This window comes from Sebastes fasciatus, chromosome 7, assembly GCF_043250625.1.
Source record: "Sebastes fasciatus isolate fSebFas1 chromosome 7, fSebFas1.pri, whole genome shotgun sequence".
NCBI lineage: Eukaryota > Metazoa > Chordata > Actinopteri > Perciformes > Sebastidae > Sebastes > Sebastes fasciatus.
Window position 1 is genome coordinate 27,804,652 of NC_133801.1, and position 27,892 is coordinate 27,832,543.

Below are 27,892 nucleotides of genomic sequence, written 5' to 3' on the forward strand. Positions count from 1 at the left end.
TTGATGTGATTGGCCATGACTGCAAATATAAATTATGTAAATAGTGTCATTTACATATGATTTACATCTGTATGGCTGTGGCAGGCAGAAAGAGGCTATGTTTTTGAACAGCTTTTTACTCATTTTATACGGTTAGTGGTCAAGTATGTTCAACCATGCAAGGAATTGTACTCTGGTTTTCACTAGCTCTCAGTAAACTTACACACAATTGCCAGACCAAATGTACAAAAAGATAAATACAGACATACAGCTACAACAAAGATACACAACATAAACATAATACTATGTACAATTACAATATACTGGGTTACAAATGCAAAGAAAAGTCTATGAGAGTGTAAAGAATGCCAAAACAAATATGGTATAATTGGAAATCAGTTAAGCCAGAGGTCCATTCTTGACCTTAGAGCTTTTAGCCACAGCTAACAGTCTTCCTCAGCGGAATGTGTTTGCTTCGTTGCCATTTTATTGGGTTACAAAATCCTCCATCCCCCATATTCTGGGAGATTGTGACGCACTCTGCTCCAAACACATGCTTTAATCAAATAGATGAGGCAGCCTGGAGACGCAGTTTACGACATGTTGTGCGAGTGTTGTCAGGGTACGCCTCTGTCCTCATTGAATATGCATTTAAGGGCGGATCACACAAATAATAGGAGACGTGCTAACAGAGGTTGATTATGTATCCCGCTGGATTCACTGAGGTCATGCAATTTGCGACAGTCAGTTTTGTGTGAGGAAAATTCTCCGCCTCTAAAGAACAGGCGTCAACACAGAGCCACAGGGAAGATTGTACAGTAGTGGGAAAAGAAACATTAATTAAATATATGCTTGTGTATTACTAAAATCTGAACAAAAATCAAGCAATCAGGCTATTATTACTGAAAGCAATATTATTACTGTAACGCAATGAATAGTGGGCGGATGTTGTGCTGTGTGTTCATCACACTTTGATTTGATTTGAACTTAACCATCAGTGAACTGTGAAATGACTACAGGCTGCAGCTAAACTTTTCTTCGTTTAGTTATAACATTTAAGTGAATGTTTGGCTGCATTTACCCCAGTATTAACATCCATATGAACACCACCTTCACCTGCTCCACCCGGAGCAGGTGAAGCAGGTCTCTCTCTCTCTCTCTCTCTCTCTCTCTCTCTCTCTCTCTCTCTCTCTCCTCTCTGATTTTAGTCCAGAGTGTTCCTTGTGATTATTTTGGGAGTCGCCATTTAGTTTTTTTGCAAACAGACGTGACACGAAGGGCTGGAGTTAAGTACAACCAAATGCTGAATAAGACATTTTTAGGCGACCAAAATGTTAAAATTAACTTCCATGAACACACTATGAAAGGGTTAAAGTTATAAGACGAAAACACGGACAACACCCAAATCGGACAATGCCGTCGTAGCGACCTGTCAATCACAAGGTAGCCACGCCCTAAAGCATACCCTGCTTTATCATCTTTTTTATTCTAAATGGGACCATAATTTACTAAATGAACATCATGCTGTATTGAAGAAGACTTGAAACTAGCGATTGAGACCATAAACTCATGTTTAAAATGTTTACTGAGATGATAAATCAAGTGAGAAATTTTAATTTTCTCATAGACTTCTATACAACCAGACTTCTTTTTGCTGCCCCCTGCTGGCTATTTGAAAGAATGCAAGTTTAAGGCACTACGCATTGGATACACTTTTCAGGTTGTAATTACATGCTGACTGTGTTATTAGATGCTGTCTTAGTTGATCAGGCGCTGAATAATTGCAAATTGCGGATATAAACTCAGTGAAAACTGCAACTGCATTTTCATAGTAAATCTGGCCCTCAGTGATTGCTGTACAAAACAGGATCATCAGCTCCCAACAGGTTGAGCATCCTCAGTGGGTGCTGGGCCTTTTTTGATAATAGAGTCAATATTGGTCTCCTGCCTCAGGTCCTGAGAGACTCTAGATCCCACAATCTGGATCTTTTGTTGTTTTGTTTTTATACAACACATATAACATATATTATACACTTATCCTTTCTCTGTTTTCTGTCAGGTGATGAATGTGAATCTATCTGAGGGAGACAAGGTGGTGTTTGAAGATGCGGGCCACGGGGAGAACACCATGTTGGCCAATGAGTCCATTCTGATGAGGGGATTGGTAGTACGAAGCCACAGCAATCAGATCTCTATCCGCTTCCACAGCCAGAGGTCTCAGGTTGGATCCGTCCTGCTCAGATACCAAGGTAAGTGTGTCCTACAAGACAAATTCCACCTGTATGTATGAAACTAGAATTTTGAGGTGCAAATCATGGTCATGGATTTGCACACAGCATACAATGGTCATGGATAATATAGTTTTTCCTAATTGGTGTCAGGTGTCCATTATAAGTCATTCTGGCACAGGGGCCCAGAATACATAGCGTACTTCAGTGTATTCTTTGGAATTGGACTTCTTGACTGTTCTGGAGATGGACTTGATTCATCGTGAGATCAAGCACATGTGTGCCTGGCTTGCATTCCTGGCAGGCTGTAGGCAATGTGTATCTGAGTGTATGTTATCTACCACCTGTTAAGAAAAAGGTTTTGTTGCTGTCAGTCAGCCACAATGATTATCTAATACATTATCTTTGTAACTTATCAATTATTGTACTGGACATGTCTAAAAGATACAGCAATTATGAAAAGCTTTATCCTGCAGCCAGCTAACTGAAAGTCATTTTCTGCAGCTGCCTTTGTTGTGGAAATCCATGAAGGGGTTTTGTAAATGTGTGATGGCGTTTTAACAGCCCCCAGGAGACGGGGTCAGCTCTGGTCCTGCTGGTCAGCCCCTGAAAACTGTGTAGAGATTCCACTTCTTGATCTCTTTTCCTTTATGCCCGTTTCCATTGATTGCCCTCCAAAGCGCAGATGGCATGTGCAAACTTCTTACCTGCTGCTTAAAGGCAATCTGTGCTGTGTTTGCTAGTTTCTCACCACTGCTGGCCAAATGGGAGAAGAACTATAAAGCTTTGATAGTTGTGTGTGTGTATTTGTGTGTGTTTGTGTGTGTATGTGTGCGTGCCAGCAAGGATGTGAGCCAGTTGTGGGCTCCTGTTTGCTTGGACTCCACTTTCTACCGAAGGATAAAAAATACTTTACTGTCCGGGTAATAAAAAACATTTCAGACAGCATCATCTGCTTAGTGTAATGTTTTTTAAACCAGGACTGTGAAAACTTTTTCCCAACATAATCAGAGAATTAAAGTTGAAGTAGGCGAGATTGGAGCAAATGTGATTCAAAAAAGTTATTTTTATAAAACGGTCGCTATATCGTGACAGTAATACATGAAACAAGTAGCCTGAAAAGAATCATGTGCCTCTGTGTCCTCCGGTGTCCTCCGGTGTCCTCCGGTGTCCTCCGGTGTCCTCCGGTGCTCTTAACGGCATCTGCAAGATTTTACAGACAGGAGGAAAACAAGCAGTAAGAGCTGATCTGTGGACTGCTGTCTATGAGAGCCAGCTGTCAATCACTCGCGAACTCCGACCAAACGGTCAAACTAGGCAGCGCTGATTAATATGAATCAATATCATGTTACGTTAATGCCTATTTCTCGCCCCAAATGCTTTCAGAATCATCTTGTAGTGCACGGTTTAGCTGTAAAAGGAGAACGTTTGTGACACGGCCACCATTGAAAAATCTGTTGAAGGAACGCAAAGTTCTGGTCATATGACCGGAGCACAGCCAATATATTTTTTAAAGCCTGGAAACAGAGCCATGAGGAGGTGCAGAAGTCTAGTTTTCTCTCAGAACACTTGAATTACAACATGCTGAAAGGTTATTCTGGAATCTTTGCCCAATGATGCCAAAAATATACTGCCTACTGCCACTTTAAGGCTTAATGAGCAGGTTCAAACCAGTGATAACTGTCTGTGTGGTTTTCTTGTCCCTCCTCAGCTCCTCCCACCTTCCCTTAATAAGTGCATTTGCACTGACCCATTGATTAGAATGCAGACAGAACTATACCAGTTAAAGCTCCCACACATTGAGCTAAAACTTTCCTCAGACATACACCACAGAAATACTCAATTTTTTTGTTCACCATTCAAATCCCTCTAGAAGCTAGCCTTCCCTCCGTGGCTTTTTTGTCTGAAAAGAGCTGTTGATCAATGCATTCAATGTTTTGGATTGCAATGGCTTGGACAGTGAAGTAGTGCATGTGTTGGCTGAGATAGGATTCATCACATTGAGTTGCTGTTGCAACGTATTGTTCCTAGGCAGAGAAAGGAAAGTGCAGACCAGGCAGCAGTGGAGGAGAATGACAGATAGGTACCAGGGATGAATATGTAATTGTATTCATGGTTGAACATGTTCAGAACATGCTCACATCAGTTTGCAATATGTCACTTCTGACGTGCATATACAACATCCTTCTGGAAATTCTAACCACATCCCCAGGCAATATTCTTACTTATCAGGAAGCAGCCTATAAGGCATGGGCTGCACAATAAATCTCATTGTATAATTCAGTGTGTGAGGTGATACGCAATATGTGACCCAGGGAAGAAATTTTGTTCCACGTCATTCCCATGCCAAAATGGCTATGTAGGCCTGTCTACTGCTACATAAGATGTGAGATCCAAAGGTGTATCTGATGGATTCAAATGTTATTGTCTCAAACATTAACAGGTAACAGAGTTACTTTTACTGATTAATCCACAAACCACAAATTCTCATGAATATGCATTACTGGGTGGGTGATACATTCTATAATCAATCATGGGGTCTATGAGTACGTGAATAACGAAGGTTACGCAATCATAAACCTAATTCTACAAACACAGGACAATGCGCCTGACTAACACGCCCATGGTCGCACAGATGGGCGCAAGTGCATTAATATTTACACAACGTGGTTTCTGAGTGTGAAGAAGACAACTGCGTCGGTCTGAAAATTGCAAGGACAGTTGGGCTAAACTCCGCTTAGCCCCGGGTGTCGGATAAGGCCCCCAGAGTGCACCGCAATAATACTAAAAGGGACTGTTTGTAAGAATCAGAAATGCTTGTTAACAGCGACACCTGTGGCCGTTAAGTCAACGAAAGTCAGCATCGGGTTCGCGCTTGTGCTCGCTCTAAATAGACATGAACGAGCATCGCTCAAAACAGTGAGGCGACACACGTCAGCTAAAACCACAATATCACTCTATATTTCACCTGCTTGGCAGTAATGTTAGCTGACCAGACGAAGGTCTCTCCATGAATCACTGCTGATCCTAGCGTTGGCTTTTCCTGCCTCAGCCCTCCGACCACGGCCGGAGGGAACAGGGGAGACACCGGAGTTTTGGTCGGAGACGATAACGTTACTCGCTGCGGAGCCCCGTCACTTCACAAGACATGGGAAACCTCTGTTGGTCTGGAGGAGCTGCAGCATTTATTTCTGCACAAACGTCCACTGTACTTTTACTAGATATTCTCAGAGTTACCAGCTATTCTGCTGTGTGTAGTGTGCACACACAAACATGAGGTGGAGCGAGCTGAGCGAGAACGAGCGGTGTGTGTAGTGAAGGCAGGCAGGCAGAGGAGCAGAGGAGCAGAGGAGCAGAGGAGCAGAGTACAGCAGAGACTCCGGCCCTGGAGACCAAAGCTACGGTCTCCCCCGTGTACTACGACCGCGACCAACACTGTTTAACAGACGGGCTTCACTTGATAGAACTTTGCGGTTTTGGTGCTTCCATGTAGTTTGTGTTGGAGTCTGAGTCTGAACAGCGTAGCCACACGCGAGCGCGCATGGGACACCGACCCGGATGGATTTATACTTGTAAGAAGTTACAAACAGTCCCTTTAAGGGCTCCATAGAGCTGAAAGGAATGGCAGTATTTTAAATTAACCATTGATCAAATGACTAACACTATCTGACCCCAGAAATTTATCTAACAGACTAGTGTCCTTTGAATGTGTAAAAGCTGTTTCAGAGGATGGTCCACCCTGATAACAATAAAACTCTCTTTGCAATAAAATGCCCAAATATATTGATATTAAATGTTGGCACAAAGTACCAGCAATTAACTGCTTCAATTAAAAATTGCTGGTGTCAGTATCTCCTTTTTCGAAACCCCAGAAAACCCTAATTAGAATACAATACAATTGATGTAAAGTGAATTTAAGAGCTGCATGCTCCATCTAATCGCTTGATGGAAAACACTCAGTAGTCTCCCATTTAACTCTTGCATCGCAGGAGTGATGCTGGGATATCGAGCTCAATGTTGAGCGGATGGACCAGCTCATTCTGTTCCTTGGATAATTATAAACCATTGACATGCTGACAAATTAATTTAATATGGGCATGTATCTAATATTCTTTTGGTTATTATGAAGATGTAATTGGAACGGGATTTGTTCTATTACTTAATTATGGGGGGGAGTCAAATTGCCTTTTTTTCTGCTGCATTAAATTACTGCCATATCAGAAATTAACAGGAATAGCAGCACACACAAATAGGTCTGGCATTCAGTTGAGTCCGTCGAGCATAAAACAGACATGGGGTGATCTCTTCAGTGACAAATTACAGTGTTCAGCTGCGGAGGGAAGAAAAACACGTGTTTGTATCACTCTACAACATTCTGACTTTGTCTTTTGACCTTTAGTTTCAGTTAGCACATCAATGCACATTAATGCTGCTGCGACACCTTCTCATCCCAACTCGTCACATACTGCTGTTTTGTCACGTCCCTTGGTGTCAATTTAGGTTTTGGCAACAAAACCACTTGATTAAGTTTAGGAAAAAAAATACATGGTTGGGCTTAAAACTACTACGTCTGCAAAGTGAAAATGAAACTGAACGTTGTGAACACGGGACACGAACGAACAGGGGATTGTAACGTGAAAGTGAAACTTAACGCACGGGACACAAACAGGGGTCTCCTGGATGAAAGCCTTGTGTTTGTTGGACCCATCCACATCTTTGTCACTGAAAACGGCTGCCTGCAGCTGGAAACAATGTAGATGAGAGTGGAGTTAGTGGGCCAGAATGTGTTTTAAGACCTTAAAAAGCTCTGTAGAAAGTGCTTTTGTTGTGTAAACCTTGGTCTCCAGAATAAAAGTAATTTGCTTTATACAGCCACCCTGACCTCCTGCTTCCTTGCAGTGGCGCTTCCTTTACTGAAAAAAAAACAACTACGCCAATGAACATAATCCAGACAGCAATTATGTTTCCCTCAAAATGTATCCTGCAAAGCAAATTAGTAGTATATAAACCTATTTTTTACGATTACTCTCTATGTGTTCGTCACTACTAGCAACCACTTTAATATCACACATAGTGATTTCAGTCATTGTTAATCCAAAATGATTGATAAATGCAATTTTAAACCCACTTTGTATTGAATTTTAAACATTCCAATTTTGGCGTCCCTGATTGTAGTACAAAAAAAACATGCTGCCCAATGCATGCTGAGGTATAGACTGCACCAATTTTCAACATGATTGTCTTATTTTTCTACAAGCTAAAATGCATTTCATTAGATGATAAACTCAATGACCATATAAAATATGTACGCATATGTGGCTTTCAGTAAACATTTTGGCTTGGTTCCAATTTGTAACAGACAACCAAACAATGACGATAGTGATGCTCATTGTGTGTTCTGTTAGCTGTGCTGCTGTTTTCTGCTCTTTCTTTTCTTACTTCTGAGAGACTGATGAAAAACCCAATTTCAAGCTATCAGTTGGATTTAAGCTTGAACACATAAGCAGACACGATCAGAAAATGTCACCGTGAAAACAAATTATCCCAACTTTAACTTCTCCTGACAGCAGCTATTGTACAAAAGTAAGTAAGTTTGAAATGGAACTCTTTTTGATCTTTAATTAGTTGGTAGGGCAGAGTAAGAAAAGAGGTGACAGCAGTCATGAAGCTCCTGTTATTTAGAGGTTTTTCTGTTTTAGCACCTGCTGTGTTAAAGGAATAATGAAAAGTGTGTGATTTGTATAGAAACTGGCTAGCATTTTGAACCTGAAATTTCGCACTGTCATAGTTCATGTTTCACTGTAGCAGTAATGTGTATTATGTTGACTTTTCCTAAAGAAATATGGACTAACTACCGTAAGTTCATTATGTCTAAATATGCAGTTAGAGATTTCACAGTTTAAACTGTTTTGCCTAAATGTTCCAGGTCACACTACAGGCCCCTTCATATTGAATGACATTCACACCTGTCTTTCCTTTATTGTGTTTCATTGTCCTCCATTCTAACTGTGACTCAGACCAGCTGTCATTGCACCAGCATTATGACAAATCTCTCAGAAGAATGATTCATTTCCTCGTTCTCTTTAAACGATGAAACATTTCAATTTAAACCGTCAAATGCAAGTTGATTGTAAGTGGTCCAGATGGGTCTCATAATACGCTGTGCAGCTTTTTGCAGTCTAGAATTGACTGTACAGTAAACCATCCCTCCACACAGACAACGGCCAGTCCCACAGAGGCTATGACATTGTGTGAAATTGAATCTCATCACTGAAGGATATTTCCCACCCACAGTGTCCTCTCCTGTGCAAGCCTGTCACGCTCAATCATTCTCAATGAGCTCTGATGAGCGAGGCGTAAATGAATCCCCTCTGTCAGTTTCTTTATTGATGTCCGGGCGCAGAGGAAGATGTATGTATTTTTCATCAGTCCATGTAAAATGCAAGACCGCTAATAGACCATTTGTCTTTGTTAGCAAAAGGAGAATTCATTGTGCTATAAATATAGAACATCAGCAGGGCTGTCAGGTCACAGGACAGTAAACTGAAGGAGAACATCCTTATTTAGGAGACTGTTACTGGTAACTGGGGCAATCTCTGCGATAGGAACTTATTTAACTTTTAACATTTAAATGCTTTAAGCTTATAGATAACATACATTTGTACCAACATATAGCTATATAACCAAGAAAACTTCAGAATGCACTGATGTTGCTGTATGTATACTGTACAACAGTTGATTAAAGGGCTACCTTAATAATTTTGTATCGCAACTACAGGACTCACAAATGACACATTTTAAAAAAGATGAATTGAAGCAGCAACACTGGATCCTACATTTCCCATAATGCAACTCAACAACATGTTTCGTTATACCCTCCTTGCCATTGTAAATGCCCGCGTCTTTCAAATGACACACATCCAGTTTGTAACACAGGCTTCCTCTTAAACATGTCTTGTCTCCAAGCCCAAGCTGAGATCATAGTAAATAGTAAATACATGTTGGTTTTACTTATGTACTTACAAGACCACTGCTGTAAACAGACCCTGTTGTGACAGAAACAACATATTTAACGACTTACTTTTTTAAATTTTTTTAAATACAATTTGCAATTGCTTAAACACAACTTCTGAAACTAGGGCCCTATTTGTCCAAACTCTACACAAAAAAAAAAAAAACACACATACACAACATACAATAAATCTTACATCTGTTGCAAAAGCAAATACTTAAAGCAGCAGTAGGTAATATTGGAGCAAATTTGATTAAAAAAAGTTATTTTTTATAAAACAGTCACTATATCCTGACAGTAGTGCATGAGACAGGTAATCTTAAAAAAAAAACATGGGCCTCGGTGTCCTCTGGTGCTCCTAATGGCATCTGCAAGATTTCACAGACCGGAGGAAAACAACCAATCCGAGATGATCTGGATTCTGCCGTCTATGAGAGTCACGAGTCAATCACTTAGCAAACTCCGACCAAACGGTAAAACTAGGCAGCGCTGATCAAACATGAATAAATATTCTGTTACTGTAATACCTATTTCTCTCCCCAAATGTTTTCAGAAACATCTCGTAGTGTACGGTTTAGCTGTAAAATGAGAAAGTTTGTGACCCGACCGACGGAGAACAGCCAATAGGAACGCTCTCTCTCTGAAATGACCTGTGATTGGCCAAAGTCTCCCGTCACAGGCTAGGTTTTGTAAAGCCTGAAAAAGGAGCCATCAGGAGGTGCACTAGTCTAGTTATCTCTCAGAACACTTGAATTACAATATGCTGAAAGGTTATTATGGAATTTTTGCCCAGTGATGCAAAAAAATTCTGCCTACTGAAATAAAAAATAAAAATACCTGAAAGCAATGCGCAAGAGTCATCCATAGTTTCTTCTTTTTTCCTCTTCTCTGCCTCCAACTTCTGTTGTCTTTTTTCAGGCCATTCCTTCCGATATTGTCGCGTCGGCGTTATGTCCAGGCTGTTATGGTGCCCCTCTGGCACTTGGTGCCCTGCGCTATGTAGTGGTGGTGCTGAGTGGTTTCAGTAATTGTGCCACAAGTACCAGTTTTTGTGTCTTGGCAATTGCAAAAAAACTGTAATTGATATTTGTACAATAACAATGTGCCAATGTGAAAACAATGTGAAAGGGGTCACTGCAGCTCCCCTCGGCTTTATGGAGCTTTCTCAACGAGTTTTTAGCTGTTTTCAGCAAAGCGGCTCTAAAATGCCACTGTACGGTACCTACTTGGCAGACATCACAAATTCAAGTAGAGGGAAGGTCAGACAACAGTGATGTGAAAAGTAATTCAGTAATGTTATTGCATAGCATGGTCTGTTGTCTTCTGTTGGTACTGCTGCAGCTCCTGTAAAGTGACTTTTTAAGCAGCTTTTACTTTGCTGCAGTATTCTTTCTCCTGCTGCGTTGAAGTGGCTCTCATTGTAATATAGTTATTTATGAAACGTTGATAATAAGAGGGGCTAAAATTGTCTAATCTCTCTCTCTCTGTCTCTCTCTCTACCTCCTCTCTCCCACACAGAGACAATTTCCTCTCAATCAGTAACTATAAATTGGTTTCAGTAGCCATTTGTACAAATTTACATTCCATGTCCTTTGCGACATCCCACATTTTACAGACAAATGTAAGCGTATGCTAAAACACAACCTGCAGTAACCAGCAATTATCTGCAGTAATGTCATTATTAGCAGCGCTACTTCACTTTTTCTAGCACAAAACAATACTAAATATGGACATTCTTTGATCTATTAGTGACTAAAACACCTTGCCATCCAATGTTTAAAGTGGAAAAGCTTTGTCCTCTGGGGAGACTGGATGTACTCAGAGCATTTCATGCTTAGTTTGATATTTCCTATATACACGATGACACTAGTGAAAAAGTAGGATAGAATTTTGACATGAATATAGCCATTAGCTTGTGAGATATCTTCATGGACCAGAGTAATGATCACTGCAAAATGTTGACCTTGATTATAGACTGACTTGACCTGGTGGTGCTAGAGGAAAGATCAGCAGGTCACCAAAAGGATGAGGAACTAAAGACCATCTGCAACTTGCACGGTTGTGACGTATGGCGTCGAAAATTTTCTCTGGCCGAAGCCTGTATTTACCTCAAGAAGAATCAGGCCGTTATTTGAAACAGGCTTTTATTAATTATTAAACGTAGGCCTTTATGTCCTTCTTTCATAAGTATTTCACATATTTGTGTGGGGAGACAGCTCATTCCACGGGGACTTGGCTTGGGAACAGGAGGGTCGCCGGTTCAAGTCCCTGTATGGACCATGTAAGGACTGATGAGAGGTGCCAGTTCGCCTCTGGGGCACCTTGTTCAAGAAACTTCACAATGCCAAATTTCGAAGCTCTTTTGTTTTCATGGAACGGCGTTGCTATTGCGAGGTCCACAGTCCAGACCGGAAGACAGCTAAATGTCCATATTGAGTCATAGTCATAGCACCACTTACTGACAACAGGAAGTCGGCCTTATGTGACAAAGATCAAACGATTTACATGAAATTTACATGGTGTTAAGCTATCATGGTGTCTACACATGATATACAGCAACATGATTAGCGTGTGTGTTCTCTAGCGCCACATAATGGACACAGGATATGGTACAAAATTTGCAACACATAATTTCCAGCACCACACACTCCACACAGGAAATAATGTCTAAGTCGTGCATGCAGTATCCGAAAGTTGCGGAAATGCACAGCTGGGTTGACAGGAATCCCACTAGTACCACTGACGTGCATGGAGGAGCGAGGGCCCGTTCATTGCCGCTTTCAGCTTTAATTTCAGTTTGCTTTGCCATTTTTTTGCATCGTTGTCGAGCTCTTGTCATTGTTAGAACATCTGCCGGAAGTGTTGAGTTTCACTGATGGCAGCTTATCAGCGATTAAAAACGTATTTTTCCCACACATTTTGTAAATATGTTTGCACAAGAGGCCAACACATTACATATCTTCCATCACGAAATCTGCAACTACGCCTGTGTTCCCTTTTTAAGAGGGTCATGGTCAAACCCCGTGAACCCTCATCATTTGCAGCTTCTATGATAAATTATGGCATCCATACCAACGTCCATGGCAATCTCACTGGTTGTTGTTGAAAATTCTTACTGAAAGTGTTAGACTTACAGATTCACTGACATTGTCATAATCATGCTAGCAGGGACAAAATAGACACACAGTGAATGTTGACACAAAACACTGTCCATTGGAGGACTGGACCGTAGCCTAATTGCAGAATCCCCATTGGTGGGCTGCAGTAAAGACATTAGCATCAGCTTCGTATGGTTCACCTCATAAGTTCCTTCATGGTCCCCATCATTACAAACTCCATGTGTCCTTTCATTGGCCCCATAGAGCAGCTTGCCATCAGAGGACGAGAGCTCTAGGTGCTACTGGGTGATTTACCTCTAGGTGGGAGGTCTAGTGCCCCATGCATGTTGGGCTAATTGAAAGAGAAACGGCAGGGTGATCTTGCTATAACAACATGTCCACGTTCTGCTGCCACAGGCTGCCGCTGAGCTGAGAGGCTGCTGCAATAAAGCATAAATAAAATGGATTGCAGGGATGGAGGGTGGGTGTGGGGGTTCCACTGTATGTCTATGGCTCATTGACTCTCAGGGAGTGGGGGAATAAAGAAGAGAGCTGCATTTTCACTGCAACATAGATTAGACCACAGTCTGTCAGCAATTTGTTTCTTCACTTGTTCTTTTCTATTCGGCTCATCATTTGTGGTCCTCTGTTTTATATGTGATCTGGGTGTTTCTGTGCCTTCATCCTCTCTTTCCTGCTGGCTATTTATCATCGTTGATGGCCTCTTGAGGATGGAGAGAAGAGGGGTGTAGCCCCAGTGGATTCTCCTCAGAGCTGCTAGGTCTTCTCCATCTTTCTCTTTGTTTTTCTCTGCCGTTCTCTCTGTCAAGACTGCTCTCCCAGTGGATCACCGCAAAATTAGGACAATGCAGAAAATGTCTGGAATACAGTTAAAACAGCACATGAAGAGAGCTTGTTTTTCTTCATTCCCACCTCTAATATAATGGCAGCTCCTTCTTGAAAACATCCAGATATCAAGTCATTATTAATATGAATATTTTGGTAACACTTCATTTTACAGGTCTGCAAATTTAATAGTAGAATTATTCCACAGTAGTAGCTGGAGGCACTCAACACTCAAAATGGATTGTGACTGAAGAACAACATACTCACTGTTATGAGCTGCAAATTCACTTAAACCTGCAGTAGGCAGAATGTTTTTGGCATCATTGCGCAAAAAAATCCATAATAACCTTTCAGCATATTGTTATTCAAGTGTTTTGTGAGAAAACACTTCTGCACCTCCTCATGGCTCTGTTTTCAGGCTTTAGAAAATCTAGCCTGTGAAGGGAGACTTTGGCCAATCACAGGTCATTTCAGAGAGAGAGCATTCCTATTGGCTGTTCATTCAACAAAGGCAGCTGTCAGTCACTCGTGAACTCTGATCAAATGGTCAAACTAGGCAGCGCTTATCAAATATGAATCAATAGTCTGTTACTGTAATGACTATTTCTCGCCTCAAATGTTTTCAGAAACATCTTGTAGTGTACTGTTGAGCTGTAAATGTAATCAACGGATTGAATGGGCGTTATCAGCGGTTATCACTACCATTCTAATGCTTCAGACGGGCCAAACTGCACCTATACTGTGTTGGGAAAGTGAAAGTGAAACTAAATGTTGTGAATTGAAACAAAACAACTTAACTTACTTGGTTAGGTTTGGTTAAAGATCGTGGTTAAAATAACTACGCTTGTTACATAGTCTATGTTACTTGGTGTTTGTGAAGTACGTACATTACGAAACAAAAGTAAGGTAAAATAAGTCAACGTGGACTTTTGGTGAAAGTCCTGTGTTGTTGCTCTTTATACTGACTTCCTCCTTTGCTCCCATCACAATTACCACGGCCACTAGAGGTTGCCGTTGCCTTCTTTTATTCGTATCAGTGATCAACATGGGAATAGATGATAACCGTCTTCTGAACCTACTAATAGATGTAGCAGGCCCCATCTAACCCATATCTAGGAGGCTGATAACAGCTGATGAGGCCCATTCCATCGGCTGATAACATTCGAAGTGGGTGCACAGTTTGCACAAACAGAACTCCAAATGAATGCTAATGATGCTATGCGTGTGTGTAAGTTTATCATCTTTAATATAAGGTTATAATGTGTTACTGTTGCATTAATTTATGTCAGTCATTTATGTAAAATGCAATGTGGTTCCTAAGGATTCCTAAGGATGTCCTGAAAAAGCATTCATGGGCAGCATGACTGTGCTCTGTAAATGTAACAGCAATCTTCTGAGTAGATTTTGATTTTACTCATGTACAATAGGGAAATTTGGATCGCAAGCGGCGGAAAAAGCAAAGGTCAGGGGTCACCGAAACCATTACTATTCACCTGCAATCTGGTCAACAGGTGTTGAGATATCTTGCTTAGGGCTAAAGTGTTGACATTTGACAAAGACTGAGTAAATATGATTTCCATAATGATGTTTAAAGCTGGATGTTGTGCAAACCCTAAATCAGATTGATTTAAATTTGAGTATTTACCTTTGATGAAACAATGTATGGAGAATGTTTATACCAGGCTGGCATTGACCTCTGAGACTAAGTGGCCTTCCAGACAATTGTAGCATAAGTACTGTAAATGAAGCACGAAACACAGAAAATATCCTGTGGCACAGATCCCAGCGGCTCCAGAGTGAAGCCCGGAAACAGAGCTACGAGATTCATTAATCTCTGCAGAGTTTGTCAGCTCCTCACAGTAATGCGAGGCCAATGGTCAGCAGAAATAAATGCTCTGAGGGAGCAAACAAGATTAGAGATGAAGTTTGATCCGAGTGGAGCCATTCCACATCAAAGCCATATCACAATGCAACCACGAAATAAATAAATTCAATTTACATCCCCTAGCTACGGGGGACCATTAAACATATCACATTATTGCTCTGCCCCTGTGATCTACACTGTGGCCGCGAGGCCTGATTAGATACAGTGAAGGCCAACAGCAGTTGTAGGGAGCTGGCTTATGGCCAGTCTGGGGCTCATGTGCTGGTTTAGCAGCTCGGGAGCAGCAGAGGAAACAATAATACAGCCCATTGAAGTACTCTGCTGAGGTTTTACAATTCCAGCAGCACCAGAATTCCTAATGTAAAAATCAACATACCAGGTCAAATTAAAAAGGATATATTTGACTGATAACAGACATTTACCAATGACATGTAAAATAGATCAGAAGAAATGATTGTGCACACATCATATACACTAAAAGTTTCAGTGACCTTTTCACCCTCCGACTTTACTGTCCCTGAGGGAAGGAGGCTAAATAACTCTCCAAAGTTGGGCTAAGTTTTGGCAAGGAAAAACTGGCATGGCCATTTCCAAAGGGGTCCCTTGACCTCTGACCTCAAGATATGTGAATGAAAATGGGTTCTATGGGCACCCACGAGTCTCCCCTTTACAGACATGCCCACTTTATAATAATCACATGCAGTTTTGTGCATAAAGCACGCAGTTTTTTGAATGCAGTATTAATACAGGTCCCTAAACAGTCTTGGAATTGCATAAATTGGGTATGACTCTAAAGCTGAAACTCTTGTGGATCCAATGAGCCTATTCATATTCATGTGTGATGATAGTAGCAGTATAATAATAGTAGCTATTTCATTGTAGTAAAACCATTTTTTGAAACTTGATCATTTTTATCCTCTAGGATAATCACAGCCTCATGAAACTTTACAACTTTACCTCTGTACCCCCCTAAAAAGGACAAAAACAGTCACTGACGGGGGAGGCTGAGCGTTTGACTAAGTCTGTGTGCTGAGACACGGCACTCGGTAGTCCCGCTAACTTGTTACTACTATCAGCTGCTCTGATTCAACAACGTTGAGTTGAAAAATGTCCATGAAGGCTGAAATTCAACCGTGATTTTTTTTTTTTTTTTTGTGCTGGTTTATAGTTTTAACCATGAGTGAAGTGGCTGTTACATTTCTTGAGTCCAGCTGGATTGTACTAGTAACGTACGAAAGTGGGCAGGGGGCGGAGATCATCGTTCCTTCTTTTGATTTTGATGGTCGAGATCGGAAGTTAATTTCACTCGATTTCCAATTGAGAATTTAAATTGTCACACCCCTAGTAACGAGCGGAAGCTGACCAAACTGACACGTCCAAAACTGACACGCTAGAGGGGTACCTAGAGCGTCATAGTTTGAAGCTTACGGCCACTGACCAAGCGGCGGTATTTGACAAGTTGAGAATGTGAGAATGTGATGATACAGTCACTCCTTTATTCTGCATTATAACAGAAAGCTGTCCTAGAGAAAAGTTAAGTATGTAAAGTCAGAGTAAAACATGATGCACATTCAGCATCATATGTTGCCAATTGTTCTTGTGATCAATGAAATGAAAAATGTTGACTGTGGCTGTTTGCAGTTTGGAACGTTATTAAATAAAGTTCTATCTAATCTTATGTTAATATGATCAGCTCTGCCCAGATGTTCCCCACAGTCCACAGACTGATCTGAACACACGCTTTATCATTTGTTCCAGACCAAGACACTGAGAGCTTCGTTTCATGTTTCGCTTTGGTCCTAAAACATCAAACCTGCGCTTACAGGTGGTGCAGCGTGAGAACATGTGCCATACACAGCTGTCTCCTTCTCTCCTATGTGCAGTGATTTTAACCATTTACTGACACTGATTAACTTGTGATTTGATATTGTGCAATGAGTTACTCTGTTTGGCTCAGCTGTCCAGAGCAAAAACGTCCAGCTGCTGCTCCACAAACACACCTGGTTAATGTGGCTGGTTCAGAATCATGTAGCCTGATTGCTTTCATTATACAGAGAGTCAGATCTAATTACCAGCCACGCCATCGACGCTGGTATTGTTTTCACCTTGTCAGTCTGTGTGTGAATATTTTGCCAGGTGTTTATATTTCTGTCTGTGGACAAATTTTGTGACAGCCACAGCGTCGCAACCGTGCAAGATGCGGTCACAAAGCTTTACGGATATGTAGTAGCTTGAAGATGCCACACTCGGCATCAAATTTGTGCCAACCGCTTTCTTTGCCAAAGGCTTTGGGCATGCGTGTTGTTGTTTTCCCACACTCAGGGCACTTGACATTGTGAGCGTGGGGCTATCCCCACATAGCAGCCTCTCGAGTCAAGCACAATTAAAACGCCATTCTCAGCCACTGACCAAATTGTAAAAATTTGCAGCAGCATCCCAGGATTTTTATGTCATTCATTTATCCAGAATTATCATGTAGCAGGCCTGATAACAAAACATTACAGGATGGATGATACAAAGGTGTGAATTATACCCTTTTTCTACCAAAAAAGAAAACGGGAAAACCAGCTAAAAAAAGGCGATAGACTCCTTTCGATATTGTCTATTAAGAACGTTGTCATAACTACCGCATTGCATTGTGGGATATTTATGCCGCCGTAGTGTCCAGTGTTTGCATACTGTAATATTTCACCGGAAATAGTATGCAATTCACGTACTATTTGTTTAATACTAGGTTTCGGACGCACTAAAAAATCTCACATATTGTTTTAGCGTACTAAATAGCATGTTTGTATGGAATTTCAGAAGCAACCTATGAGTCTGTATTTAAAGGTTAAAGGTTCTGGTGGTATCTAGCTCTGAGGTTGCAGATTGCAGCCAACTGAAGCCTCTCCAAGCGTGTAGAAGAACTATGGTGGCTGACGTGAAAACACGTCGTTGTGAGAGTAGCGTAGGTCATTTGGAGCAGATGTTGGAAGTGAGTGGTCAAGCAAGAGAGAGAGAGAGTGACGGTGACAGCAACGAGTAACATTATCGACTCTGGTCCAAGCAGGAAAAGTTAACAGTACTGTAGAAACAGGCGGTGCAACAAGGACTCTTATTTTCAGGTGATTATACACTAAAGAAAATATACTTATTAATATTATACTCCATTTCTGCCAATAGATCCCCCTAATTGTTCCACACTGGGGCGGCTATATAAATACAAGTCAATTTACCATTTGCCGTTTAAATGTGTAATAGATTTCTTGTTTTAATAATAATGTTATAAATATTTAATATTCAAAACGGTAGAAAACATAGTAAATAGTGTTGTTATTAATATTAGCATTATTGTTATTATAATTATGAAATAACTTATAATAATAATACAGATATTACTTATTTGGCGTGGAGAGGAGGTCGTGTTGCTCTGGCTCTATCTATCTGGCGTGGAGAGGAGGTCGTGTTGCGTATTTTCATTATGTTGTTACTCTGCACACACGACATCTATTGCACATCTGTCCGTCCTGGAAGTGGGATCCTTCCTCTGTTCGTCTTCCTGAGGTTTCTTCCTTTTTTTTTCCCTGTTAAAAGGTTTTTTTTGGTTACGTTTTTCCTTATCCGATGAGAGGGTGGTACTGTAAAGGACAGAGGGTGTCGTATCCTGTACAGATTGTAAATCCCCCTGAGGCAAATTTGTGATTTGTGATTTTGGGCTATACAAATAAAATTGACTTGACTTGAGTACTTAAAGTAAGTGATGAATACACATACACACTGTTCCACCTGTGGCAGGCTATAGCACTATGCAGAACTTTCACACACTACTACTACTACCACTATTAAAAAGGACATGTATATGATCCTGTTATATATCTATGGACACTCAATATGGTAATTTTCAAAAGAAACCCTGTTGAAAACTTTTTCCAATTTGCGCAAAGGTTATTGTTGCATTTCATTCCCTTTGCTCTATGCATTTTCAGCTTTTATGTTTTGCTACTCATCTCTCTTTTTGTGATCCAGTGGACTTCAGCTAAACACCACACTGTAGGTCAACTTGCACCCTCTTGTGTGAAAGAGAAGACAAAATAAGGGCAGTGATTATCAATAACCTTTCATTAAAGCCGAAACATGATTTATGGCCTTAAGGTCTACGAAGACAAGACAAAGTGATGTAGCAAATAGCAGGCATTTTACTGCTCCAAAGGCAATTTCTCTCCGTGAAGGCTCCCTGTTAGCACCAGTGTTATGATGCCACAATGCTACCATGATGGCTCTTTTATCTCTTTTTCTAGTCTCCAGCGAGCCTATGAGCTTCATAGTTTTTGGTTGGCCTGGATATTAATAGCTACAGCTGACCATGGTAATGACTAGCTCAGGGAGTGATAGGACACAGCTTCAGCAGCTGCTGCTATGGCAGCACTAGTCTGGGATGTTGCTCTAATGAGAAATACTATAAAGACCAAAACTTCTCTTCTTATCTCTATTTCTGAGACACTATAGAGCTGACGAACATCCCTCAGCTCTAACAGAGTGTTGGAGGCGGCCGAGGTCGTAGGTTGTCATTTATTGGCCTATTTAATCTCCCTACATATTTCCTCGCCTGAGGCCCGGCGCTGTCCCCAACAGACAGAATCAATAGCAGCACTACTGCCAAGCCATCCGAGGGCTAACAATAAAACTAGGACAATTACAGTGAGATGGATCAGAGTCTTTAGCAGAAATAAATTATTAATATGTGTGGCTGAACGCCAGGAGGCTGAAGGAAGACAAATCAGTGGCAATAAAAGAGCCAGTTAGTTAACTGGTCACCTGAGAGCCAGCCTGTATGTTCCTCATATATTGGCAATGATGTGACAGGTCTTTGTACAACTGTGTGTGTGTGTGTGTGTGTGTGTGTGTGTGTGTGGGTTTAAATGCTGGCCACAGGGGGACACTGGTACACTAAATATTTCCCTGTAGTTTTATTTACCTCTGTATAAGCAGACAGCTTAATTAGAAAATCAATTTGACTGTGGCAGCTTGGAAAGTCGGGGCCTATAGGGTTTGTCCCACATTAACGGAAAATAAGGTCCTATAAATACAGTATGGAAATTCATACACTAGAGCAGTTTGTGGTGGATATTTGAACATAGTTAAAGAAGACCTATTATGCTCATTTTCAGGTTCATACTTGTATTTTAAGGTTCTACTACAACATGTTTACATGCTTTAAAGCAGCAGTAGGTAGAAATGGAGCAAATATGATTTTAAAAAAAAAGTTATTTTCATAAATTATCACTATCACTATATCCTGACAGTAGTGCATGAGACAGGACATCTCTTAAGTCATGCTGGTAGTGTACTTTCTATGCCCAGCCACCAAAATCTGGATGATCGAATGTGCTGAATTGCTAAAAATTCACAATACAGTTTTGCCAATTTCTGCCGTTACACATGATTTCATCAAAAACTCCAGGAGTCATTATAGCCAGGGTTTTTTGAGATTTGTTTTTGCTCTGGGTTTAGTTACTCAAACATATCTTGCTGCAACCCCTAACCAAAACCATTTCTAGCCTAAACAAGACCATTATATTGTTGGAGCTTATATAGAGGGCTGTATGGAATTTGGTTGTTGTGATACATGAGCCGCTATAGCTCAAACTAACTTCATTGAGTCCTTTCAACTTCTGAAACCAAACTTCAGCCCCTTGCTGAAATTTCACTTTCTTTCAGCTTAATTCCCTCTCCCTTTGTGTCTCTTTCTGTTCCTCTGTTTCTGTCTTAAATCTCTCAATTTCTGACTCTTTCATTTCTTTCTCTATCTATGTCTCTGCAGCCTTTGTGTTGAGCTGTGTCTTCCCCCAGCGGCCTCTCTACGGTGATGTATCAGTGAGCAGTCTCCACTCTGGGGGGGAGGCTTTCTTCTCCTGTCTGACCGGCTACCAGCTGCAAGGCCCCAGTGTGCTGACCTGCCGCAATGCTAGCACCCCCTACTGGAGTGGCAAGGAACCACACTGCCTAGGTGAGGTCACCAGAACCAAGAGAAAACACAATCAAAGCTCATCTTTTATATCCACAGGCCAGAGATAGGAAGGACAACAACTAAACACTTAAAAACAATTTCAAGTTATTCACAGAGATGCCTCTGTGTTTGAGTAAACCCGACTACTACAAAGTCTAATCATTACAAATATTTGTTGTCTAATTACCTGCCATCATTTAAAGATTACCGACTCGAGGAAAATGCACACATATTCCAGCTTCCCAGGCAGAACTCCGATTCAGTTGTATGAATCAATATTAAGGCAAGAAGGAACAATTAATTCATAGAACTACAAAATCATTTCATCAGAGTTATGAGAGTAAGACTCTCTATTTAAACGTGTTCTCTTTAAAGATTAAACCATTTGCAATCTACATAGTGCATATTATATTTATTGTGATATTTGTTAATTCTTTATTGATTTATTGTTTTAATAATATTATATGTAATATTTCAAATAATAAAAACATTGCACATACTTTATTATTATTATTATTATTGTTATTATTATAGATAATGTATAATAATAATACAGATAATACTTAAAGTAAGTGATAAAACCAATACATTTCTTTATAATATTAGCACTATCACCATTGTCATAATAATAATAATAATTATTGATACTTTCAACATTATTTATTTTCTAGACTATTGTAACCTGTTTTTTAAATAATATAATAATACATATAATACAATATTATAATATTAATACTTAGTGATGTATTAAATACAATTTCATCATTTCTAAACAGAGATGTATTCATAAAATCATTATTTATTTACTGTATCCGTATTACCATGACCCGGAATTAAATTATTATTATCATTATTATCATTATTAGAAATAGTGTTATTATTATTATTATTATTATTATTATTATTATTATAAAGTCTTTCAACATATTGTGTTTGATATTTAAAATTATAACAGAGATGTTTAAAATAAGTATAAATACAACATGATTATTTATAAACTAAAGCTATAGAAATATATCCGATAAACCAATATCTCTTTCTTTACAGTATTAGTATTATCATTATTAGCATAATAAAAACAAAATTACTATTTATAAGTATAAATGTATCAATAAAACAAATTTATTTTATATTATAAGCATTACTACTATTGTTAGCATAATTATTGATAGCATTACCATCATTTTGCATTAATATTATATTTATTTTAAATAATTGTGTACATCTAACATAATAATACAGATATTATTCAAACTATTTAATAAAGATTCCTTATATATATTAAAAACAACTTTACAATATTCAAATTGTCCTTCTTTTTAGATTAACTATTATTAACATTACTTAGCATAAGCATGATGTTGTTGTAGTATTTTATATTGTCAGTAAACTTTGCCCTTCGACCCCTGACCTCTGCTTTTTTGAAGACGTAAAGGTATCGTGCTGTTACTTTTCAGTATTGTTTTTCTGAATCAGAGCTAACTGTGCTTCAGTCGCTCCCTGCCAGCTTTTCAATTCCCATCAACGATCACAGCATTTTGGGTTATTTTTTTTAGAAGACTTTCAGCCAAGAGTTATCTATTGGACCTTCTGGTCCTTTTGCATGACAGGCATAGAGCCAGAAACTGGACTCCCTCAGGAGTGTGTGGATGATGAAAGTTTTTCTATCTTTCTTTCTTTCTTTGCTCCTAAGAGGCTGGCTGATGAATAATAAGTGACCATTTTACTCCTGATCACCCTGATCGACTCTGATTCACAGCACAGGGACTGTTTCTCTGAAAGCAATTTCAAACGGGGAGTTTGTGTGGCTGTATATCTGTATCTCTATCTCTGTGTGTGTGTGTGTGTGTGTGTGTGTGTGTGTGTGTGTGTGTGTGTGTGTGTGTGTGTGTGTGTGTGTGTGTGTGTGTGTGTGTGTGTGTGTGTGTGTGTGTGTGTGTGTGTGTGTGTGTGTGTGTGTGTGTGTGTGTGTGTGTGTGTGTGTGTGTGTGTGTGTGAGTGAGTGTGTGTCAGAGCATAAAGCAGGTGTATCGAGGTGTGATTACTGAAAGCTGGGCAGGATGCCATTGGGTTTATTCTTCCTGCTCTGCTTTAATTAAGCTTTGCCTGCATGAGTAACCTTGACCTGATCATCTGGGACCCAACACACACACACACACACACACACACACACACACACACACACACAAACACCTTCCTATAGCTGTAGATGGATTTTTCTGTATGTGTTGATAAATCTGATTGTATCTCTTATGATGCTATCTTTCTCACCTCATCTCTTGGTTCATGATCTTCATGAATTTAAAATAAAAAGTGATGGATGAGTGATCAATCTGCACAAAAGATCCACTTTCAGACACATTACAGGATACAGTAATTACTTGGTCAATTTATTAAATGGTTGATTCACCCAAATTACAAAAACATATTTTCTCCCCTATACCTCCAATGGCATCTAGCCATACATACACTCTCAACCGTTTTTATAGGGACTATTTATTGGTGGAAAGCAGTTCTGGTGAAAGCTGCAGATTATTTTGAGTAACAGGAACATTATTTTTGGAAGGATATACATAATCTTTTAACAGTCCTTTACATCCTGAAGAGGGCTTTTAAAGGACCAGTGTGTCAGATTTTGGGGAATCTATTGGCATAAATTGAATATAATATTCATTATTATGTTTACATTAGTATATAATCACCTGAAACTTAGAATTGTTGTGTTTTTTAACCCTGTCTCCCAGCCGCTCGGTCTCTGGCTCATTCACATGAACAGCAGCATGAAAAAAAAAACTCTGGATTCGGCTATTAATGCATTTTACAACTTTTAGAACCTAATGATTTAAATCAGCGCTATTCATGTGTTCGTACTTGGAAGTTGATTTACCTCAAAAACATTATCCGCTGAGTTACAGACGTCTCTTTCCCAATGTAAGTCTATGGGAAAAAGTCTTTTTGGGCCCATGGCATCCCGTGACGGACCGTTTGGCCACTTGCTTCAAAGCCTGGCGCTCTTCCCGGGGGCTTGGTCCTCTTCCATGATGTCCACCATGTTGCACTGCCATCTTTCTTCAGTAGCCCAGAACAGAAAAAACAAACACTGGTTGATTGCATTTCACATTTTTACTTTCCCTTCAGTTAAATTGTTTAATTTAATTTATTTGCATGGCGTCAAATCATAGCAGAAGTTATCATAGGACACTTTTCATATAGAGCTGGTCAAAACCTTACTCCATAATTGACAGAGACCCAACATTCCCCTATGAGCAAGCACTAGGGGGAATGACAGCAACCAAAAAAAAGGTAAAATGGAAGCAATTAGAAATAACTAGGGAATGAAAACAATATTCCTGCACAGGCATTTCACACTAAAAGTCTTTCAGAGGATAAAAGGGCGTCATCTGTGTTGCTATTCGGCTTTTAATGTGAAACATCTGTAGGAAGTATTGGATTTTATTGACAGAAAGCATTACCATGTGAGACATCTTACTACAGGGAATTCTGTCCCCCCCTCCCAGCCTTTACTTTTTCATGTTGGCCCCCAGCTCATATGTTTTTTGTAATTTGTTTTTGGTGCACAACCATTTAACGTAATTTCACAGGGATTTTAGCGCTCAGATGGAAAGTCCTTTGTGATGCAATCATGAAACATTCATCAATGCCTTCTCTGGCCTGGTTGCTCCCAATTTGTCGATACTGACACCAGAGTTTAATTTGGGCAAATAAGCTTATCTATGGTCAGTAAGTGAATTTGGTTGGCTTTCAATCAATGTATTTTCAATCTAAACAATCAAGTGCAGTTTTTCATTCCCTCCTCCTCCTCTCCCTCAGCTGCCTGTGGTGGTTTGATCAGGAACGTCACAGTCGGTCGGATCGTCTCGCCTGGTTTTCCCAGCAACTACAGCAACAACCTGACCTGCCACTGGCTGCTGGAGGCCCCTGAGGGCCAGAAACTACATATCCACTTTGAGAAGGTGGCGTTGGCTGAGGATGATGATCGGTAAGCAGGACCTTTCATCTTTCAACACTTTCTATGACGCCCATGTCTATAATGCCTTATAAACATACTTATAATGTGTTATAATCCGTTTATAGCACTGTATAATTAAAGTTATAAGCATTCATTCATATTAATTATGCTTTATAACAATAATCATGACACATTATAAAGCACTTAATGATGATGACTTATAAGGTCAAGTATTATAATAATAATTTTTTTTCAAAGATCATATTTTATTATAATTCCCATAGTTGTAATTCATTGTCACATTTTTATAATGCATTATAATGATTGTTATAATGCATTATTTTGAGATTAAAAGTTACTCTAAGTGGTCATCTACGTGGTCAACCATGTAGTTTATTCCTAATCCTAAAGTGGCGCCATGGTTAACTATAGTGGTTTTGATGACAAAAATAAAGTGATGCCAAGGGGCGTGACAAAGTGGTGGTATGTGACGAGTTGGGATGAATATGTAATTGCAAGTACCAAGAAGTTAGTCTAAAGATATTCATATTGGCAATCAACCAAAGAGAAGGATACAAGCTCTGGAAAATGATCTGCAGTGAATGGTATCAGTGGAGAGTTTTAAACCCGGGCCAGACTGGGCACGTCAGCAGCGCATGGCTACATCAAACCGTAAACCATTAAAACCAACAGCAGCAGCAACGTCTTCCCATGCTTTTTCTTTTTTCATTATATCTTTATAAAGCTGTTATAAAAATGTTCTGTGGATCATAAAGCTCTGTGTTTCTCTACCTCCACGATGAGTTTAGTGTCATCCATCGAAGATGAACTGTCTGAAAAGTGTAGAGTTATACCCAAGAAGAAGTCACATAGTTTTTGTTTACAGACAGAGAGAGAGAGAGAGAGAGAGAGAGAGAGAAATACAGAGAGAACACTGGAAAAATACTGCCTTTCACCTGATGTTCTTTTAACTTATTAACATAGCCTACTAATAGCATACGTGGGGTTTCTAATATGACTACTGTGTTTACAAAATTAAAAGCCAGTCGACATTAATTTATGGAGACCTGCAAGTAACTGCTTTTTCACAGCCTTTTCCTGAGAATATTTCAGAATATTTCAGAATAAAAGCATTGTGTTAACAAATTAATGGATTATTTCCACCCAAAAAAATGCCACAGGGCTTTTATTTTGAAACGGAAATTAACATGGATTAACATGGGCGCCAAAATATAAACAACAGGTTCTGCAGCCGCTACGCCCTGCTGACGTTCACTGTGTGGCCCGGCCGTTAGGGTGACATAATGGTTAAAATTTCACTTGAGTGGCGTATACCAGGACAAGAATCGAATTCTTTGTTACTTCACATGAAACGGTCTACATTGATGACATCTGATAATGTCACGACATGCTAGTTACAGGCTGGTGTAACTACTGTGTCATGCTCTGGTTAACAGTGATGTATTACCTTCCTCTTTACTTGTGCGCGTTCCTTCACTGAGGCCTCTCGTGCTTCATACCCTCTGCTTTTCCCTGGAAAAACATACTTCCTGAGGACTCTGTAGGGTAACAACTGGCTGTCAGTGCAGCTCATAGCGGGGACAGTAGAGTGTCATTTTAGCAGCATGGGGCTCTCGTGACAGAGGACTGAAAGGAAGAGCCACAGGGGGGAAATTAGCTGAATAATCCATTTTGTATACCAGCCAATAGCTGCTAGGGGCTGCTCTGACACCCCTGCTACAAATATAGACCTCATAGATATGAAGAGACATCTGGACAACTCTGAGGAAACTGAAAAGATCAGATAGAAGTGAAGATGTGGAGAAGATAGAGAATTGGCACAAGCGTTAAAGGTGGCAGCGTAATGAGCTGAGGTTTGTTGGCATTTCGACAGTTTCCTGTTAAAAGCCACCTGCTTTTTTTTGGTCATTCTATACATACCGCTTCAATGACTTTGGTAATGTAGCTTCCAAGCTTGATCAAATAAACATCAACCAAATGACACCAAAATGATCGGCATGTTTTTGATAGATTACTGGCTTCACCAATAGATACACCACCACCATTCATAGGACTCATTATTTAGCGTTTTTCAAACCAGATCCAGATCTTTATCCGAGTTACCAATTCTGATCTCTGAACTTTCACACCAGCTTAAATGACCCGAACTAAACACACCGGCTGAACTAAACAGGTGCACCCTGAAGCCCCTTTCCCACTGGACAAAAAAAACTATAACACCCAGTCTTTCCCAGCGTCAGTTTTGCACGTGTCAATTTCCGCTCATTACATGCATACACTGTCTTTTCAAAATAAACTTCCAATTTCACAGGAAACAACTTGGTTAGGTTTAGGCAACAAAACTACTCTGTTAAGTTTAGGAAAAGATTGTGGTTTGGGTTAAAATAAGTACATTTGTTATGTAATTAAGTAGACTCCATTACTCATGCGACATATATACTTAAAATAACGTCAATCAACGTTGACTTTTGATTTCACACAGGACACAAACAGTGGTCTCCTAGGCCTGTGTTTTCAGACCAGACCTCCCCTCTACGCAGACTTTATCGCTCTTTATACTACGTGACCTCATTTCCTCATTTACTCCCGCCATAACTACGGCCATGTAGAGCATCGTAGTTTGACGCATAAGGCCACTGACCAAGCTTCTGCTGTTGTGCGTTGTGAGTGAGAACGTGCTGGTTATTCTGACTTGGGAGTCACATTATTTCAGGATGGTTGCCCCCACTGTTAGCCTCATAGTCACACCATTTAAATAGCATATATTTGTAGGGGTTTATTAACAAGTGAAACCAGATAACAAACAAACATGTATAGCTCCTTTTGAATTAGCTAAATTGATTGCATCAGTGTTAATATTGTTT

At 39.9% G+C, this 27,892-nt stretch overlaps 1 protein-coding gene across 1 annotated transcript in view; it reads left to right on the forward strand.

Moving 5' to 3' along the window:
* The window catches only part of sez6b (seizure related 6 homolog b), a 200,106-nt gene that overhangs the window by 130,923 nt on the left and 41,291 nt on the right, over positions 1-27,892 (forward strand). Inside the window, exons 4-6 of the mRNA XM_074640064.1 lie at positions 2,039-2,228; positions 20,852-21,037; positions 24,869-25,037. Coding sequence (XP_074496165.1) covers positions 2,039-2,228; positions 20,852-21,037; positions 24,869-25,037 — 545 coding nt within the window. The remainder of the gene's footprint in view (positions 1-2,038; positions 2,229-20,851; positions 21,038-24,868; positions 25,038-27,892) is intronic.